Source organism: Camponotus vicinus, unplaced genomic scaffold (assembly GCF_025532165.1).
Source record: "Camponotus vicinus isolate PSW18456_S1 unplaced genomic scaffold, iyCamVici1.0 SCAF_4, whole genome shotgun sequence".
Lineage (NCBI taxonomy): Eukaryota > Metazoa > Arthropoda > Insecta > Hymenoptera > Formicidae > Camponotus > Camponotus vicinus.
In genome coordinates this window covers 1,417,657-1,437,473 of record NW_028141976.1, presented here as the reverse complement: position 1 = coordinate 1,437,473, position 19,817 = coordinate 1,417,657, and the positions used below count along the sequence as shown (strand labels likewise).

Sequence of the window (19,817 nt, the reverse complement as noted above, 5' to 3'; positions counted from 1 at the left end):
CGCGAAAAGACGGAATGCCGATTTGGTTTGGTCGAATGTTGGAGCAGTATAAACGTTTCCGCTCTCGCACATTACGAGACGCGACATTAATCTATCGAGAATTCTGCGAAATTCGCAGCAAGCTCTGTCATTTCATCGCCAATAATTTTGCTTGGGCTTTACGCGGATATGTTTACTATTCATTTGTCATGAAAAATGTAGAATTAATATAAGAAATTAATTATATAGAATTATTTTGGCACATATCGTTCCATGCAGAATATTTCCTGGAAATATAAAAAAGAATTTGCAGAAAATTTTATTTATTTTATAAATTTTATGTATTTTAGAAATATTATGGAGAGAAAAAAGTTTGACTTTAAAGCTTTAACGTTACATGAATAAATTAAATCTTCCTGGAACACAAATGGCAATCTACACTTTGCTCTGTAATTTTGTTCTGTTCTTAATTTGTCGTGTATTATATATTTATAAAAATCTTTAAATTTCAATATATGAATATTAATTTTTCTCTTTCTTTTAACATTTTCTTCTAATTCCCAAAACGTGAATTTAAATTGTGTGTCAAATAATAAATATAAATACGACATAATAATAAAACGCGGACAAAGTTGCAACAATGATCGTCGATGCAACAATTAAACATCGAGTTATTTTTACGCATACTTAGTTTATTTTCACAGCGCAGTCATCAATATTTCCGCCGGTATAGTTTTACCAATAAGTACAAATATAAAAACATATTTCGCGTCCAAACACGATGTCACGCGATGGCAAGCAATAAACACCCAACGTTTTCACTAATAATACTTTTGCAAGTGCATGCCTCGTAAACAAAACGATGCACATGATGCAAGCAGCTTTCATGACGGGTTTTGAAAGAGAGACAAAACAATTATTCGAGATTTTTACGTTTATTTCGTAAGTGTGTTCGCATTCGCATGACGTACTCATTCCTACGTGTACTGGTACGTATAATAGTATAATAATAATATTAATATCAATAGACGCGCGCGCGTATATATATATATGCGAAATACATATATATATATATATATATATATATATATATATATATTACATATACATTATACATGTATGTCTGTATATGTATATATGTATATATACAGATATATATATATGTATAGATCTGTCTATTTATACATATATAATGCTTCATTCTATATATACAATCTATTTCTATCTATATGTATGTATATTCGATGCTCTTAATAATGTACATGCAGAAATCTGACCGGTTATGTAATTATCGATTCGAGCATTAAACGCTAATTATTATTCACATGATTCGTATTTAATGTACGCGCGATTAATAAATATATATATGTATATATATATATTATCTCAGCTCTTTTTTTCGTCGAATATATCGCATAAATCTCCGGCACCAAGGAAGGTCATCACATGATTAAATGCACAAGAACGAGGTGCAATTTCTTGCAAGAAGAAAGTATCCCACTAATCGCTAAAGCTATTATTATTTTTACAATTCTCTTCGCTGTCTCCATCGTCGAATATTTGAATTTTGAACATTTCTCTAGAGGCGATGATTAAAACTGAATAAATTTTCACCATCGACATCGAAAACATAAGATCACGATTAGTTTTTCTCAATATATAATACTATATACATTATTATGTAACTTTGCTATTTCTTGCACCATGCTACCGGAACGTTTCGAATCGTGACGATTATCGTTTCCCGATTTATCGATGAAGATATATCGCGGCGCCGTAAATTTTAATCTATATTTAAGTACAGAACGATGCACACGAATCGTGTGTCGTCATAAAACAATTTTAAATAAATCTTGCTTGCTACGAAAACGATTGCGAGAGAATCATATCGCTATTAAACATTATTTTATGAAGGGGACATGAATTCTCCGGGGGCTCCCGTTATCCCGAGATACATTAAAATATTAAACCATTTCTACTTACAAATATAAAATAATCGGACGATACACCCATTTGTTCCCCGAGTTACTTATAATTCGCTCATGTATCCAACATGGCGTATCCACATTAAATGCAAAAATTCTGAAACTACTCGTTGCGGAATAATCACGGTTAAAAAAGCGGACATTTCGGGATCGGGAAATACTCGACGCAAAACGCGTCGCGCAAAGCAAACAATGACTTTTTTAACCCGCTCCAAAGATACCCCGGCGGAAAGAACAAAAATACGTGAGCAAATCATGCAGTCATATTTTCGAAATATCGGGATATTGTTCGACGTAATGCGAATTCCGTGAAAAATCGCACACTCGACCGAAAATCCAAACCGCACGATCCGGGCCGATGACTTTGATTCGTCCTTATCGCTATACCTATCGGAAGCAAACAATTGGCAAACAGAGACGCGCCGGGCGATATTTCCACGCGCCTCGCGCGATTTACGGCGGTTTGCACAGATGCGCGCGAAAACATGATTCGGCGATGGCTGAAAAAATTTGTCAGATAGGTAGGTCAGTGACGGGTTTCGCGATGTTTGCGCAGGTGAGAACGATTAAGTCGAAATTCGCAGTTTATTTCCTCTTCCCGGACGTTCACTCGCGCCCCATTCATTAAATCTCGAGACTATCGATTGAAATAAGGAAAATCGACTCGCACGGCTATCGAATTTACAACCCTGTTGATTAAAAACGATGAATCTTTCGGTGTGTCAAAAGGGAAGAGGAAATTCTCTCACCGATTGAAATTTATGATCCTTCTTACACATGCTTATCTTTTATTCTGGGAGCTATTGATTTTAATCACTTGGATAAGATTACAAAATCCTTCTAATCGGAATATTATCAAATTTTCCGGGAAATTGTCTATTAGAGATCTTTTTCCAGTCTCGAAAGAATATGTTAAAATTTTCTGGTAGTTGACTTACATTATAAACAAAAACATTATTTAACTAATTTATTTCGAATCAATTGAAGATTGTTGTAATATTACAACGATGTAGAAAAATGAGAAAAGTAATATTGTGGATTTTTGACCGACGTATTTTTCTATCGAAATCTCGATAGAAGTTTTAGCTTGTAACGAATTCGGTTAGATGCACTTAAAGGCTGTCGTACAAATTTACACTAGTATAAATAACTAAAATAAGTCAAATTAATTTTCCGAGTTATATTATTATTATTGCGTGTAATGAATAATAATAATAATAATAATTTATAATATTAATTAATTTATTTTAATTATACTATTGTAAATTTATATGCAGTCCTTAAAATGTGCACCAATATGCACTAGTGCATCCAACCGAATTCGCTATTAACCCGCTGCTTATCACATAACTATCCTCAACGACATTCACGATTCATTACGCTAATCGTCGCATTAACTAATTACCTACATATTAACCGACAACGATTTTTCGCGATAAGAAGATACGATTCGATACGGGCAGGAAACTAGAGTTACGTCATTTTTTTTTTCTTTACCAGATTCCTCTCCGAGACATTTTCTAGTTCCACTCCTTGGCGAGTTCGTCCGTCGAGGGGATCCATTCTTGTTTCACGTAAACCAAGCCCGGATCGTAATGATCACCATGATGTTCTTCAAGGTCCCGTTGATGGGACCTTGAATTCCGATATTCTCAGTACTTATGCAACGTTATCGGCAGATTGCCACTGGTGTTAACAGCGTTACAGTCTTGATAATATCTGTGGTACAGCGGAGGAGACGGCGCCGCGCCCGTCGAAAGCGGTGTCGGTGGGCTGGATCTGCGACAGATTAAATTGCATTCTGAAGGATTTTAATTAATTCGCGATTTTAATTAATCTTATTTATAATATCTAAAATTTATTAAAAAACTGATACTTTTTTCAACAAATATACTATGGTTATTGGTTTAAATAATCAATTTCTATCAACAACTATGACTCAAACCGTGAAAAGTCTTCTATGTAAAAAATTTCATCTATGAATCCTAGATTTATGTGAAAGGTACTATAAATTATTAATTCACTGATACAATCGATATCCTATTAAAACGGAATTTTCTCGTGCAAAAAAAATTTGGTAACATAAGCTCTACGTCAATTTTTAAATATGCAATGTATTAAAGTGCTACATTATAAAAATTATATTAATTTTGATTTTTATGCATCAGTCATTAAATATTGGAAGATTGAGGGTGTGTCATATGGTAAATAAAGTGTTAAAATTAAAAATGTAAGTTTTTTTAAGAGGTGCGACTTGTCAAACTTTTACACAAAAGTTACCACTATCTGTGTAATAAACTTTCGCCGCGATTTATTTACAATGGAGAAATTGCTCATAAGAGAAAGTTACTCTTGCAAGGTATACTTATGCATCTGAATAAATTATATTTAATCATACCATTTTAATTAATTAAAAGATCAATCTCTTAAAATGCTGTTTACAGTAACAAAGAAGTACTTTATATACTTTTAGTACTTTTCAAGAAAGGGATAATATTATAATATAATATAGTTACGGTAGATAAATAAATAAATAAATGAATAAATAAATAAATAAATAAAATAAATAAATAAATAAATATATATAATATTCTAAGTAAATATACGATAAATATATTAAGTTTATAATTTAAATTAATATCAATTAATATCTAATAATTTTATAATAAAAACTGTATTATTTAGCTTGGTATACAAATCATGTCTAGCTCCACTATTGCTCCACTATTACACTATTTTTGTTGACACAATGACATTATGTCTAATATACAATGTACGTATATGTATGTATATATGTGTGCATATATGTATGTATGTGGATAAAATGCCACAATTTATATATTTTCACATATCTACATATTTACATAAACAATATATTTTTTTTTTATTATCAATGATGAAAAATTTATTGGATTTTAACTTTTAATATTTGGTACTTTTAGTTTAAAACACCTCATTATTTTAAGATAAATTTTAATTAATATCAATTTATAATATTGTATGAATATATGTATTAATTGTAAGCTCAAAATAAAGACACACATTGAATTTAATATGTGTGTTATATTATATTTGATATTATATAAAGAAACAATCTTTACGATCACATTAAATGATGTACGCATCACATCAACAATTCATATCCTTTAGTTAATCAATTTATATAACTATATTATATTTATTTATTATAACGATATATTCATGATAATCTTTATAAAAGGCAGATTAGTTTATATAATTATTATATTTATTTATTGTAACAATTATTATAACAATTATATTCATGACAATCTTTATAAAAGAGAGACTTTGCTCAAATACCATACTTTTCATGGAATGAAAACAATGCGAACCGATCAAAGAACTCAACCCATCATCCGCCTTACCTGTAAAGCTGACAGCTCGGGGACTGGGTGTCCTGGTAGATCGCTGCGTCGGGGCTCGCGGCGTCCTGATACCACTGCGAGTGTCCTACGGCGTTGGTCGCGTGGTTCCTCGAGTTGTACTCGGCGTGATCCATGATGGCGTATCCGGCGGCCGCCGGCGCGCAATACGGCGTGTACATCGTCCCGGGCGGCGAGGTGTTGCCCCGGGAAACCGTGCTGGTGTGTCCGTAGCCCGTGGTGGCCATCATCGCCACTACCGCGGCGGTCGTGGTGGTCGTGGTGGTGCACGCGGATGACAGGTCTCTGCTGCCGCTACCCATGGACTCCCTGCTGCTCATGATGGAGTGAGGATGCTGGAGACCGTGCGGATGGTGCGAGTGATGCTGATTGTCCCGCGCCATCAGGCCGCCGCTGTTCTCCCGCGTGGTCATCAGCGCGTCCACGCTGAAGCTGGTCGGGTCCAGGCCGGCCATGGACACGTCCTGAATCGACTCCTGGTGCACCTGATGCGCCTGGTGCACCTGGTGACTTAAGGCTGTCTGGATGACGCTCTGCCCGGGCGCCGCAACGGCCGTCGTCGTCTTGGTATCCTGTATCGGGCTGTGCAAGCCGTATTTGCTCGCCTGGACCGCCGCCATACAATGATTTCCGGCGTTGTGATCGTTCACCGGTTCCCGCTTAGGCTTGCATAAGCCGGTGGTGCTGCTCTCCAGAGCGCTGAGCTTCTTCGCTGGCGTATCCGGCGGCGGCAACGCAACCTGGCTGCCGCCGGACTTGGCATCCTCCTGTACCCGTTTCTCCGGCACTAGACCCTGCCGCTTGAGCGCCTCCTCTTTCTCCTTAAGCGCGTCCTTCTTCTTGAAGCGTCTGCGGCGTCTCAAGTAAGAGCCGTTGTCGAACATGTTGTAGCTGTCGGGGTCGAGAGACCAATAGCTGCCCTTACCCGGTTTCTTATCGTCGCGCGGCACCTTGATGAAGCACTCGTTCAGGCTGAGATTGTGCCGAATGGAGTTTTGCCAGCCCTGCTTGTTCTCGCGATAGTACGGGAATCGTTCCATGATAAACTGGTAGATGCCGTTCAGCGTGATCTTCTTGTCGGGCGCATTCTGAATGGCCATGGCAATCAGCGCGATGTACGAGTACGGCGGCTTCACCATGTCCTTGCCGGCGTGATGGATGTGCTGTTGGCCGATACCTGACACCGGGTAGCCGGCGGCCGTCGCGTAGCCGCCGTAACGATATTGTTCGTAGTAACCCGGGGTGGCGCCCACCCCCGGATACGACGGAGTGCCCATGCCCACCGGCACCGCCGTCGCATGTCGATAGTATGCATTCTGCTCGCTAAAGAGCGTATGCATTTTTTGTCTTCAACAATCGTGAAACACGGATTAAAACGAAAAAAAATCTTTTTTTCTGACTAGAACAAGAGAAGCTGTCTTCTTTTCAATGAATGATATGGCCTCGCTATCTTTGCTTCTGTAGAGAGATAATTATACGATACACATGTTTTTTGAGTGGCCGTGAAAGGATATCTCCGAATAGGACGGTTATGATCGCTTCTTCATCGGTGAACTTGTTTGTTTATCTTAAAGAATGATGCTTGTATTAAAAATTGTTTATTTTCTTTAATCGAGAGATGACTTCTTTGTTTATGTAGGTTTTTATTTTATTTCGTCATGTATTGTTTCCTCTTGTTTTAAATTGTTTTCCTTTACAATAGTAAACTATTATTCGCCGATAGAATTAATTGTTATATATTTTCAACTGTAGCTTGTCCTCTACCTTTAACCAATAATCATCTTCCTTCTTAACAATCGGATATTACATTCGCGAGCGAAAAGATTCACGCACGTATCCGTCACTCGGGGCACTTTGAGCACGCGCACTTACTTGTCACTGCATTACCGCGATCCAAGGATATTGTTCGAGACAGATCAATAAATATCCTACGTGCAATGATGCTCAGCTGATACCCCGAAAAACAGCGCGTCGTCGCTCACGGAATCCGCGGCGCGCCCCGCGCGCCTGCTGCTCCGCAGTGGTATTTTGTTGACCGTGTATCCCGGGAATCTTCCCAGACACACGAAAGACGGACGGGTCGGGTCGGGTGCCGCGGCGAAGGTAGGAGAGGCGAAGATGCATTCAGTTGATCGGCGCGACTTGGTGCCGCTAACGCGAGACGCACGCTAACCCCGTTAGTACCCGCGTGTGCACGCCGCGGTATTATGATACACAACAGGCCGGAGTTTACTCAACCTCGAGTAAAAACACACTGGGAGCTCGGCATCGCGCGCGGCCCGGAGTGCTCGGCGTTGCCCGAGGACGGCTGCGCCGTTCGTGTCGCTTTCAAAAAATCACGAGGTTTCCGCTCGTCGCGCCGCGCTATTGGCCGCACGGCCGTCTACGGCTCCGCCTATATCGTGGTGCCAATCCGGACGCGCTGCCGGCTTCGCTTTGACGTACGTCCGCCCCGGTCACGACCTTGCCAATGATCGCGCCCCAGTCGTTCGCGCGGTCACGCCCTCGACGACTCGCGCAGGGCTCGAGGAGGGTTGCGAGTAAGAGCCGAACCGCACGCCGCGACGCGGAATTTTTCCGCGGCCCGAACGGCCGTCGGATACTTTTCGCGGATACCAAGCGGAACAACGAGCACGAGGATTAAGGTGGTGATCTCGGTGGATCTTGTCTGGAGAAAGCGATAACGGTGGAAACGAGTGATAGTTGTATGCGCGCGGTGTTTTATCAGCTGGAGATCGAGCAAGTGTTGAGGATGTTTAGGGTGACAAGTGAGAGAACCAACTGTCTCAGACTGCCGTGTGATTCAGATTTTACGGCGCACGTTTTAGAAATTAGATAGTGCTATCAGTCAAGGCTACCAGATTGCACATGCTGCGTCCAGCGGCGGCACGATTTGTATCCCCACCACTTTCGCACACTAAGGCATAAGCTCTCATCCGTGTACGCTCGACATTCGGTCATTTTCGGTTTACAGAGGAAGACGGATAGATTAGCTTCTATCCCCTTCTCTCCTGAGAGGTCTAGTGTATCTTACCTATCTGTCTGAATACAATAGCTATGTGATCCTCGAAATCTCGAGCTGGCGAGTTGGCGATGCAAGTTGCATCGTTGCAAGTATCGCAGCGATACTTATTATCACACATAATATTTCCCTATTGATTTCTCTTTTATAAAAGTTATATGTTGTTTAAAAAAGAGAATATAACATATACAAAAACAAATTTTACATATTTTTATTTAAATTTTTATCTAACATATTTTTATCTCAATTTTTATCTAAATTTTTCCACTCGTCAATATGTACGCTTTTTTATTAAAAAAATTTCTTTAAAAAAATAATTGTAATAAAATATTTAAATTTATTTTAATAGAATTGTATTTTTTATTATTATTTTGTATTAATGTATGACGTACATCTTGTTGCTCAACGGAAACCGCGAGAAGGTGATGGTCTCTTCCGTTAAAAAGGAAATGTAAAAAATTTAATAAATGAATAATAATAAAAATAAAATTAAAATAAAATAATAAAATAATGATAAATAATAAATAAAAATAAAAAATAAAATTATAATAAAATAATAAAATATAATCAATTTTCTAATTGATAAAAGGTCAAAATATTATTTCACATTTCCTTACATACATACATACATATATATATATATATATATATATCTTTACACACTTATTTTTTAAGTGGTATATATAAAAATTTATTTTAAAATTATTTATCGCAGGAAGGGCCTGCTACGTCAGCATCCGCATGGACTTTTAAATTGTTTTTATTAGCGGCATATAATTTATCCGCCGATGTAAGAGATAAATGCTCTTCATTAATGAGCATATTTAAAGCTGTTTCTCCTCTAGTTTTTAATGCGGACTTAAACACACAAATAGCATTAACGGAAACCGTTGTAAAGCTATTACGTGTTTTCGTTTTTAAATTGTTCAAAAGAGAAAACATTCTCTCAGGATCGGCATTAGAATTCGGAAGCGTCCGAATAGTATTTATAATATTCGTTAAATTGGAATATTTAGAAACATTATTCGTGTGCCGACGTTGTAAAATTGCTTTCCACATGTTCGAAAATCATAAAAATCATCTGGAATTCAATTTCGCAAATATTTCAAATTATATTCTATGACTCGAGGATTCAAATTTAACGGGCGTCAAGAATCTTCTCGAGCTTTCGATCCTTCACAAAAACGCGACCGTTCCCATTATCTCGCATTTTTTCTTCGACCGAGAAACGCTGATTATAAACATTGACAACAACAACATCAACCGTCGACAAAATAAGAGAGGCGTATGGGCATGCGCGCCCATACGTCACGATCAGCTGATTGCCAATCAGCTGATAGAAAAAGGTTGCGCGCATGACAATTAAAGTATTGTCTACCTTAGACCTCATCGGCGGCCAATTACGCGCGGCGCCATGAGGTCACCGCTAAAGCACAAAAATTATTGGGCCACGTCGCTACGGGCCCAAAATTCCGCTCGCCTTATAACGGGCACCGCACGCGAGCAAGGGAAGTCTCGCACTTTTCGTCAAACCGCCTTGTTAAACCGCTTAGTTAAACCGCATAGTAAACCGCTTATAACGACCGCTTACTCTCTTGGACTTTCCGCAATCTCTTAGATAAAACCGCTGATTAACCGCATTATACGACCGCTTACGAATTCGGAAAACGCTTTTATATCGCTGCAACGCTCGCGATTCCGCTCGCGAAGACCGCTGTTCCGCGAATCACTCCATCGCTGCACTAAACACTTGTCTTTTAAGTTTGACTTTAATAAATGTCACTTTTCGTTTTGTCAAACGTGGCGCACTTTTTTTACTGAAAGACCTTCTGCTCTTACTGTCCACTGTCGGATTCGCTCGCGAACACCACATATTGTCAAAATTTAATTTAGAAAAATTTTGTTTTTCTTCCACTGTCTGATGCTAATGCAATCCATTCTTTTTTTAAAGCATCTTCATCAAAACCGCCGAGAGTTTTAGCTACGAAAGAAACATCATCAAATGATGTTTGTCTATTATTATCGAATAAACTTACAGATGGTTGAAAAATTTGTAACTTTAATAAAAATTCATTATTTATAGGTAACCTTTTACAAATTTCTTCTGCAGCAGTCACATAAAATGTTAAACAGTTCTCTCGAACAATTTTAACTATGTTTATGTGATCTTTCAACGTTAATTCGTTCAGATATTCCTCACATTCTGATCGCAAAATAATTTCATTAATAGGTTTTTGATTTTCTTTTAATGAGAATATAATATTTGAAGAAAATGGTTTTAAATATTCTTCTTTTATAAAATTTCCACAGATTTGGAAAAGAAAGTTTTTAGATTTTGGCTGCAATAAATGGATTCTCGTGTCTGACGCTTGAAAGAATGCATTAAATGCATTAAAAAAATTTTAAACATATTTAAAAAAAAAATACGTTTCAGAAAAAACGTTTGATACAAAAGTTTCTTATTTTTTCATGTACAATTGGAATCTGTAATAAAAAGTACCATGTACCTCTAAAAAAATTCGACTTCCGATGCGGATGGCGTATTTCCGGTCGGAATCAGAAGTTGAAAATATCACCATTTGATAGAGCGTACCCGATTTACTTAAAAATTGTTCGCGATTTTTGATAAAAGCCATTTATTTTCATTTTAAAAGGGATGTACGGGTGATCTGGGACACTCTGTATATCCAAATATATATTTAAAATATTATATGTGTTTGACATTGTTTTTTTCTCGACTCATGTCGACTGTTATCGACTAATTGTTGATTGTTGACTGTTGACTGTGCTTGTCTTGCGAATACGTTCGTGACCCAGTCAAAAGATAGGCGAATCAACATTATTATTATTATCAGTTAGCGTATTTACCTTAATATTATTTTTGTGACACGCAGAATCCGCATGTCTTGATAGTGTTGAATTGCACGAATAATTATTATTGCATATACTACAATAATAAAGACTATCGTCGGATGGTACTTTGCGCATCCAAGATTTATATCGATCATCACTAAGCCAAGCTTCTAAAAAATTTCGCTTACGTTTTTTGGTTAATTGATCACACATTTTGATTATCTATTCTTAACTTAATTTATTTTCTCGTCGGCACAATATCACCAATCTTTTGTCGATTGCTTTGAACTATCTTTTGACTGGGTCACGAACGTATTCGCAAGACAAGCACAGTCAACAGTCAACAATCAACAATTAGTCGATAACAGTCGACATGAGTCGAGAAAAAAACAATGTCAAACACATATAATATTTTAAATATATATTTGGATATACAGAGTGTCCCAGATCACCCGTACATCCCTTTCAAAATGAAAATAAATGGCTTTTATCAAAAATCGCGAACAATTTTTAAGTAAATCGGGTACGCTCTATCAAATGGTGATATTTTCAACTTCTGATTCCGACCGGAAATACGCCATCCGCATCGGAAGTCGAATTTTTTTAGAGGTACATGGTACTTTTTATTACAGATTCCAATTGTACATGAAAAAATAAGAAACTTTTGTATCAAACGTTTTTTCTGAAACGTATTTTTTTTTTAAATATGTTTAAAATTTTTTTAATGCATTTAATGCATTCTTTCAAGCGTCAGACACGAGAATCCATTTATTGCAGCCAAAATCTAAAAACTTTCTTTTCCAAATCTGTGGAAATTTTATAAAAGAAGAATATTTAAAACCATTTTCTTCAAATATTATATTCTCATTAAAAGAAAATCAAAAACCTATTAATGAAATTATTTTGCGATCAGAATGTGAGGAATATCTGAACGAATTAACGTTGAAAGATCACATAAACATAGTTAAAATTGTTCGAGAGAACTGTTTAACATTTTATGTGACTGCTGCAGAAGAAATTTGTAAAAGGTTACCTATAAATAATGAATTTTTATTAAAGTTACAAATTTTTCAACCATCTGTAAGTTTATTCGATAATAATAGACAAACATCATTTGATGATGTTTCTTTCGTAGCTAAAACTCTCGGCGGTTTTGATGAAGATGCTTTAAAAAAAGAATGGATTGCATTAGCATCAGACAGTGGAAGAAAAACAAAATTTTTCTAAATTAAATTTTGACAATATGTGGTGTTCGCGAGCGAATCCGACAGTGGACAGTAAGAGCAGAAGGTCTTTCAGTAAAAAAAGTGCGCCACGTTTGACAAAACGAAAAGTGACATTTATTAAAGTCAAACTTAAAAGACAAGTGTTTAGTGCAGCGATGGAGTGATTCGCGGAACAGCGGTCTTCGCGAGCGGAATCGCGAGCGTTGCAGCGATATAAAAGCGTTTTCCGAATTCGTAAGCGGTCGTATAATGCGGTTAATCAGCGGTTTTATCTAAGAGATTGCGGAAAGTCCAAGAGAGTAAGCGGTCGTTATAAGCGGTTTACTATGCGGTTTAACTAAGCGGTTTAACAAGGCGGTTTGACGAAAAGTGCGAGACTTCCCTTGCTCGCGTGCGGTGCCCGTTATAAGGCGAGCGGAATTTTGGGCCCGTAGCGACGTGGCCCAATAATTTTTGTGCTTTAGCGGTGACCTCATGGCGCCGCGCGTAATTGGCCGCCGATGAGGTCTAAGGTAGACAATACTTTAATTGTCATGCGCGCAACCTTTTTCTATCAGCTGATTGGCAATCAGCTGATCGTGACGTATGGGCGCGCATGCCCATACGCCTCTCTTATTTTGTCGACGGTTGATGTTGTTGTTGTCAATGTTTATAATCAGCGTTTCTCGGTCGAAGAAAAAATGCGAGATAATGGGAACGGTCGCGTTTTTGTGAAGGATCGAAAGCTCGAGAAGATTCTTGACGCCCGTTAAATTTGAATCCTCGAGTCATAGAATATAATTTGAAATATTTGCGAAATTGAATTCCAGATGATTTTTATGATTTTCGAACATGTGGAAAGCAATTTTACAACGTCGGCACACGAATAATGTTTCTAAATATTCCAATTTAACGAATATTATAAATACTATTCGGACGCTTCCGAATTCTAATGCCGATCCTGAGAGAATGTTTTCTCTTTTGAACAATTTAAAAACGAAAACACGTAATAGCTTTACAACGGTTTCCGTTAATGCTATTTGTGTGTTTAAGTCCGCATTAAAAACTAGAGGAGAAACAGCTTTAAATATGCTCATTAATGAAGAGCATTTATCTCTTACATCGGCGGATAAATTATATGCCGCTAATAAAAACAATTTAAAAGTCCATGCGGATGCTGACGTAGCAGGCCCTTCCTGCGATAAATAATTTTAAAATAAATTTTTATATATACCACTTAAAAAATAAGTGTGTAAAGATATATATATATATATATATATATGTATGTATGTATGTAAGGAAATGTGAAATAATATTTTGACCTTTTATCAATTAGAAAATTGATTATATTTTATTATTTTATTATAATTTTATTTTTTATTTTTATTTATTATTTATCATTATTTTATTATTTTATTTTAATTTTATTTTTATTATTATTCATTTATTAAATTTTTTACATTTCCTTTTTAACGGAAGAGACCATCACCTTCTCGCGGTTTCCGTTGAGCAACAAGATGTACGTCATACATTAATACAAAATAATAATAAAAAATACAATTCTATTAAAATAAATTTAAATATTTTATTACAATTATTTTTTTAAAGAAATTTTTTTAATAAAAAAGCGTACATATTGACGAGTGGAAAAATTTAGATAAAAATTGAGATAAAAATATGTTAGATAAAAATTTAAATAAAAATATGTAAAATTTGTTTTTGTATATGTTATATTCTCTTTTTTAAACAACATATAACTTTTATAAAAGAGAAATCAATAGGGAAATATTATGTGTGATAATAAGTATCGCTGCGATACTTGCAACGATGCAACTTGCATCGCCAACTCGCCAGCTCGAGATTTCGAGGATCACATAGCTATTGTATTCAGACAGATAGGTAAGATACACTAGACCTCTCAGGAGAGAAGGGGATAGAAGCTAATCTATCCGTCTTCCTCTGTAAACCGAAAATGACCGAATGTCGAGCGTACACGGATGAGAGCTTATGCCTTAGTGTGCGAAAGTGGTGGGGATACAAATCGTGCCGCCGCTGGACGCAGCGTGTGTAATCTGGTAGCTTTGCTATCAGTATAAACCGGTTTTATCTATAATCTCTGGATGAGAACCCTCGATTTCCTGCTTCCTTGTTTTTCAAATTCGTGAATGTTCGAAGCAATCGTACACAATAAATCATATATTGAAGATTGAATATCTAAAAATATTCCGGATTTTATGGCACATGGTTCTAGAAAATAGATAGTGCCATCAGTATAAACCGGGTTTTATTTGTACACCCCTGGATGATTCTCGATTTCCTGCTTCTTTGTTTCCCAAATTCGTGAATATTCGAAGAAATAGTACACAATAAATCATATATTGAGGATTGTATGTTTTTTTTACGGCGCACGTTCTAAAAATTAAATAGTGCTATCAGTATACACCGGTTTTATTTGTACACCCCTGGATGCCTCTCGATTTTCTGCTTCCTCGTTTCCCAAATTCGTGAATATTCGATGTAATAAATCGTACACAATAAATCATATATCGAGGATTGAATATCTAAAAATATTCCAGATTTTATGGCACATGGTTCTAGAAATTCGATGGTGCCATCAGTATAAACCGGTTTTTTATCTGTGTATCCCTAGATATCTCTCGATTTCCTACTTCCTGGTTTTCCAAATTCGTGAACTAATTCGAAGTAATCGTACACAATAATCGTATAGGAGGATTGGATCTAAAAATATTTCGGATACTTAGATATTGGCAGCACTATTAAAAAGAAGATAAAGATTATTTTAAAGATGTTTATCTTTTAATGCTCTCCCTTGGCATTCTTAAGCTTTTTTAAATGTTAATTATAAGACAAAATATTAGGTTAAATTTGGAAAAAGTTTTTATTTTTAGGTAAAAATGATCGATTGTGAAATATTTCTATCTTTGTCATATGTAGCATTTTCTCCTGCTTGTAGTGTTGTAGAAGTGTTTATTGAATATTTTAAAAACCTGAAATCTCTTAGATAAATCACATTTTCATGTATTGTTATTAAAAGATAAATATATATACATAAAAAATAAATATAAAATTCAAAATCGAACAGTATCTTAGGACTAAATGCGGAATATCAATGTGAATCAAATCTAAATAACCTCTTGAATCTTTCAGTTAACTAATTTATTTACTCCTGTATATGCATGAAGTTTGAATATTGAAATCAAAATAAGAATTATGCGATTAAGATTGCAATATAATCAATTCTTTTTCTTTTTAAAATTTTACTGACAGTTTCTTTTCTAGCACATATGATAAGAATTTAATTCCAGAGTCTAAATAAAAAATGTCAATAGTATGCCATACGTAGAACATATAATTTATTTTTTTAAAGAGTGTTATAATATAATAAAATATTAAAATAATATATTAAAATTTTTTTGATTTAATTAATAATTTTTCAACACATTTTTTATTTTACAGAAAGTTTTGTGTCAATCATGGCTATTCTTTAGTCGAATTATCGAATAATTAATTCACTTATAATCTCTTTTTCGCGGATATTATTTACTTATCGCGCATTTCACTTATCTAAAATAATCATCAATGTCACATATGATTTGCAAATTTATGCAACTAAGGAACTCACGAGAAATGTCAAGTGATAACGTCATGTTGGACGGAAAAGAAGCTACCCCGAGTTCTTATATAGCACGACACTTTCAATTTAGCGTCTGTTTTTCCAAGGGTTCGACTCCCGTCTTGCGAAAACACTCGACAGGACACGTCGCCACCCCTGCTATTCCTCGCTACTGTCGTACTGTGAGTTGCCGCCTCCGAAACCGTTGAATTGCGCTATCCAGGTTCTCAAAATATCTTCGATCATCCCGACGTACCATTTTTCGCCATTTAAATTGATCTAACGCGTATACGCCGCGTGTTATTGAAATCAAGTTCTCTAAGAGCTGAGGATAAATTCACGACGTTACAAGAAGCAGATTGAACAACTCAACATGCTTCATTCTCCGTCTTCGTTTCTGTATATAAGCTGTGTATAATATTATTTAATAATGTGTAGCAATAAAAAGAAAATGATACAAGCATAGATATTTATGGTAGAAATCTATAAATAAATGCGACATATGAATTATACATATAAATGATATATGATAAATAGTTAGAGATAAATAGAAATATGGATAGAAACAAAAAGGGAGAAAAAAGATAGAGAATTCACATACTTTATAAATTCACATACTTTCATAATTCAATAAGTTACATTCAGTCATTATAATTTGCGAAAAGATACATAGATTATACGATATCCTTTCGTCCATGCGATCCCTAGTGTATTTTCTCGAGCCGTGCACTGTCAAATTGATCATTGCCCCTACCAAACGACCAGCCGGTTAATTTTCATTTAAATGGAACGACAAGCGAGACAGAGTCCATCTATCTAGACTCGCGAGCTCTTTCTCTCGCCTCGGGCTAACTGTCGTAAAACCAAGATGCAAAACGCTCTCTCAAAGTTCTGGCAAAAGTTTAATTGTCTCTTGAGCTCTATCGAGGTTCCTCCACAATGCAATTTATAATCTGTCTGATAAGTAAAAAAAAATTCATTGTCTTATAATATATATTCAAGACATAATTGCGATGTATATTAATATGCAACTATGTTTCATGGTTTTTTCTCTAATATCTTATCATAAATTCCTTCAGTTTCTCAATTTTATATGTAATTTTGATAAAAATAAAGAGAATAATTAAGATTAGACGGAGAGTATAATTCGTTAATATCCCTATTTCAAATTGATTCCGTTCATTTTTCCTAATCCATTCCGTTAAATGTAAAGTGATTCTAACAATAAGATTAAAATAAATCACAAATTCTTCTTCAGATTAAATTATATAATTTCTTTAAATTATGTAATTAAATTATACAATAAATTAATCAATTCAATCGCGTAAATTCACAGATTTGTAGATTCACAGATCTGTGAATATTCAATCCATCACTTTACTCAATCATCACAACTGTCGTATGTAAGTAAGCATTCAAGGAACGAGATGTGCCTGCAATATTCGCAAAGACCGGATTTATCTAGTCGAAGTGAAACTTAATAAGATCACTTCATGAAGTAAAGTTTGTTCGTAATCGGGATCAGCGCTGATTCGACGTAGGGCGTACACGGGCGATTTGCATATTTGTTATCGCCCCAGGGACGAAATCGATTAAACGGGCGGAACTAAAATTAATTATTGAAATAATTATCGGCTTTCAACCGTCGCACCGTCAAAGCGTGACGCGATTCGAAATATCATTAAATTTATTAAATATAATCTCTTATGTGTCACGCGCTATTTTTTATGAGCTTATATTTTTTCTTGAGCTCTAAACTTTTTATAGAAAAGATTATTGTGGTGTAAGACGTCTATATAAAATTAAATAAAATGCATTAAATTCAGAGATTTATAAAGGAATGATCTCTTAATCTCTTCAAATACTTGATGCGTGTGTGTAAGATATCATTTCTTGATTTTTTTTATTATAGTAATTTTTAGATTTTATAAAATTATTTTAAAACTCTGCTGATATTTAAATCGTAATATAATTGTTTGGTCATCTCTCTCTAATCAAATTTATTCAATAAGATAACAAGATAAAATGAAAACATGTAAATTAATCAGAAAATAACCAACGACGACGAGAGAGAGAGAGGAACAAAATATAATAATACATATAAAATATTAATCAAAAACATACAATTTATGAAAAGGATTCATTAGGCTTCCTTTATTTAAACATTTCGTAAATTCCATTTGTGTCATTTAACTTAAAGTATTCCGAGATTTTTAAGGAATGACGCTTCATATTTCGACTCGTACTGCGCCGCTGCAAATATTTTCCTTGAAGTGCACCGCAGATGTGTTTAGAAAATTTCGAAACTTTTCAAAATAAACGATACCTCTTAACCTATCCCATACGATCGGATTCTCGGTGATATGAACATCCGTAACCCTCTAAGCTATCTCTTCTTTCTCATCCAGAAACAATAAATTTCTTATTTCGGTATGACATCGTCGTCATATCAGTCATCCCAATTGGTTGCAATTTCCGCGAAAGAAAGTACATTATGACGCACACGGGCTATAAATAGCACTGAGTAACGTTATCGGTATTTTGCGCAAATAATTCGCGTCTGCGAATTGTGCGATATTTCATTGTCTTGTATATTTTGTTTGCTGCAACCGCACCATTGCTTAAAGCTCTTTTCCCTTTTAAATTTTTTACACACAGCTCTTATCCGCGTCAATTATTTCTATAACTTTGTTTATAAAAGCGTAAGTTTTAGAGCGTCTAATGTTGGATTTAATTTTCATAATTTAACAGAATCAGTCTTTTTTTTTTATTATCGTTATATTTGCAAACTAATGAAATTCTTTCGCGGTCTTCTCCATAAAAATTTCTGAATAGTTTCGAAATAAAATTTATAAATTCGCCGTATAATAGATTATATCTTTTTTCGGACATACTTATCCTCGTTCACGCGATTCCCTCCGAAGGAACGCATCGCGCGATCCGATTAACTCGAGAAGAACACTCGTACGTTCGGATTCCGTATGTTTCTCGTCTCGGTCAACGATGGCGATGTTTACATAGCGCGATGAAATTTAATTCCCCTTCAAACCTACACGAACCCGAATGTAAACCAATACTCGTGCTCGCTCTGGCGATATTCGACGCTGGAAAATGGCGCCGTCGTGAAACAAGGGACGGAGGAAGACGCTAACGTCGCTCCGAGACGCGCAAACGTTTCCGCTTTAATTTCCAGAAAGAACCGATCCGCTTCGGAAATCCACTCGACTAGCGTATCCAAAGGGAACAGACGTTATTAGCCCCTAATCGTTACAATTCGTTTTTTTGCGTCTTCTCGGGAAAGCAATTTTCTAAACGATGTTTCCTGTATTCTTCGATTCCGCTTATCTATTGTTTCTTATTCGCTTAATCGTCTTTATTAAAATTCGCGCGAAAAGTAGATTTACCCTTTGTGAAGCTTGTAAGTGTCGGTGCACGCGCGATTATTAAGTGAGCCGAATTTTGTAAACGAATCGGCCGCAGTTTACCAGCCGCATCCTTCAGCTGTTCTTTCGGAGCGTTTTGCAATTCCGCGGCCTCCCCGCGAGCTTTCGCTTGTTTATTCGCGCCGCATCGCTGAATTTCTGCACCGTGTCCCGCGATGCAATTCGTCGGTTTACGCTTCGCGAATTTCCGCACGCCCCGCGATGCGATCGCGCATAAAGATAACAAACATCGGCGTTGCAGGATCTGCTGTTTCTCAAATCTGTTCTAAAAGAAATGTTAATCCGCGCAACC

The 19,817-nt window shown here is 36.0% G+C and overlaps 1 protein-coding gene across 1 annotated transcript; it reads right to left on the bottom strand.

The window, feature by feature from the left end:
- Window positions 1–935: 935 nt before the first annotated feature.
- Croc (forkhead box protein crocodile) lies at window positions 936–7,601 on the bottom strand. The gene is made up of 2 exons (XM_083098041.1): window positions 5,351–7,601; window positions 936–3,743 (listed from the first exon to the last, which is right to left on the bottom strand). Exons 1-2 carry the CDS (start codon window positions 6,706–6,708, stop codon window positions 3,617–3,619), a joined length of 1,485 nt encoding a protein of 494 aa, XP_082954167.1. The 5' UTR covers window positions 6,709–7,601; the 3' UTR covers window positions 936–3,616.
- Window positions 7,602–19,817: the final 12,216 nt, after the last annotated feature.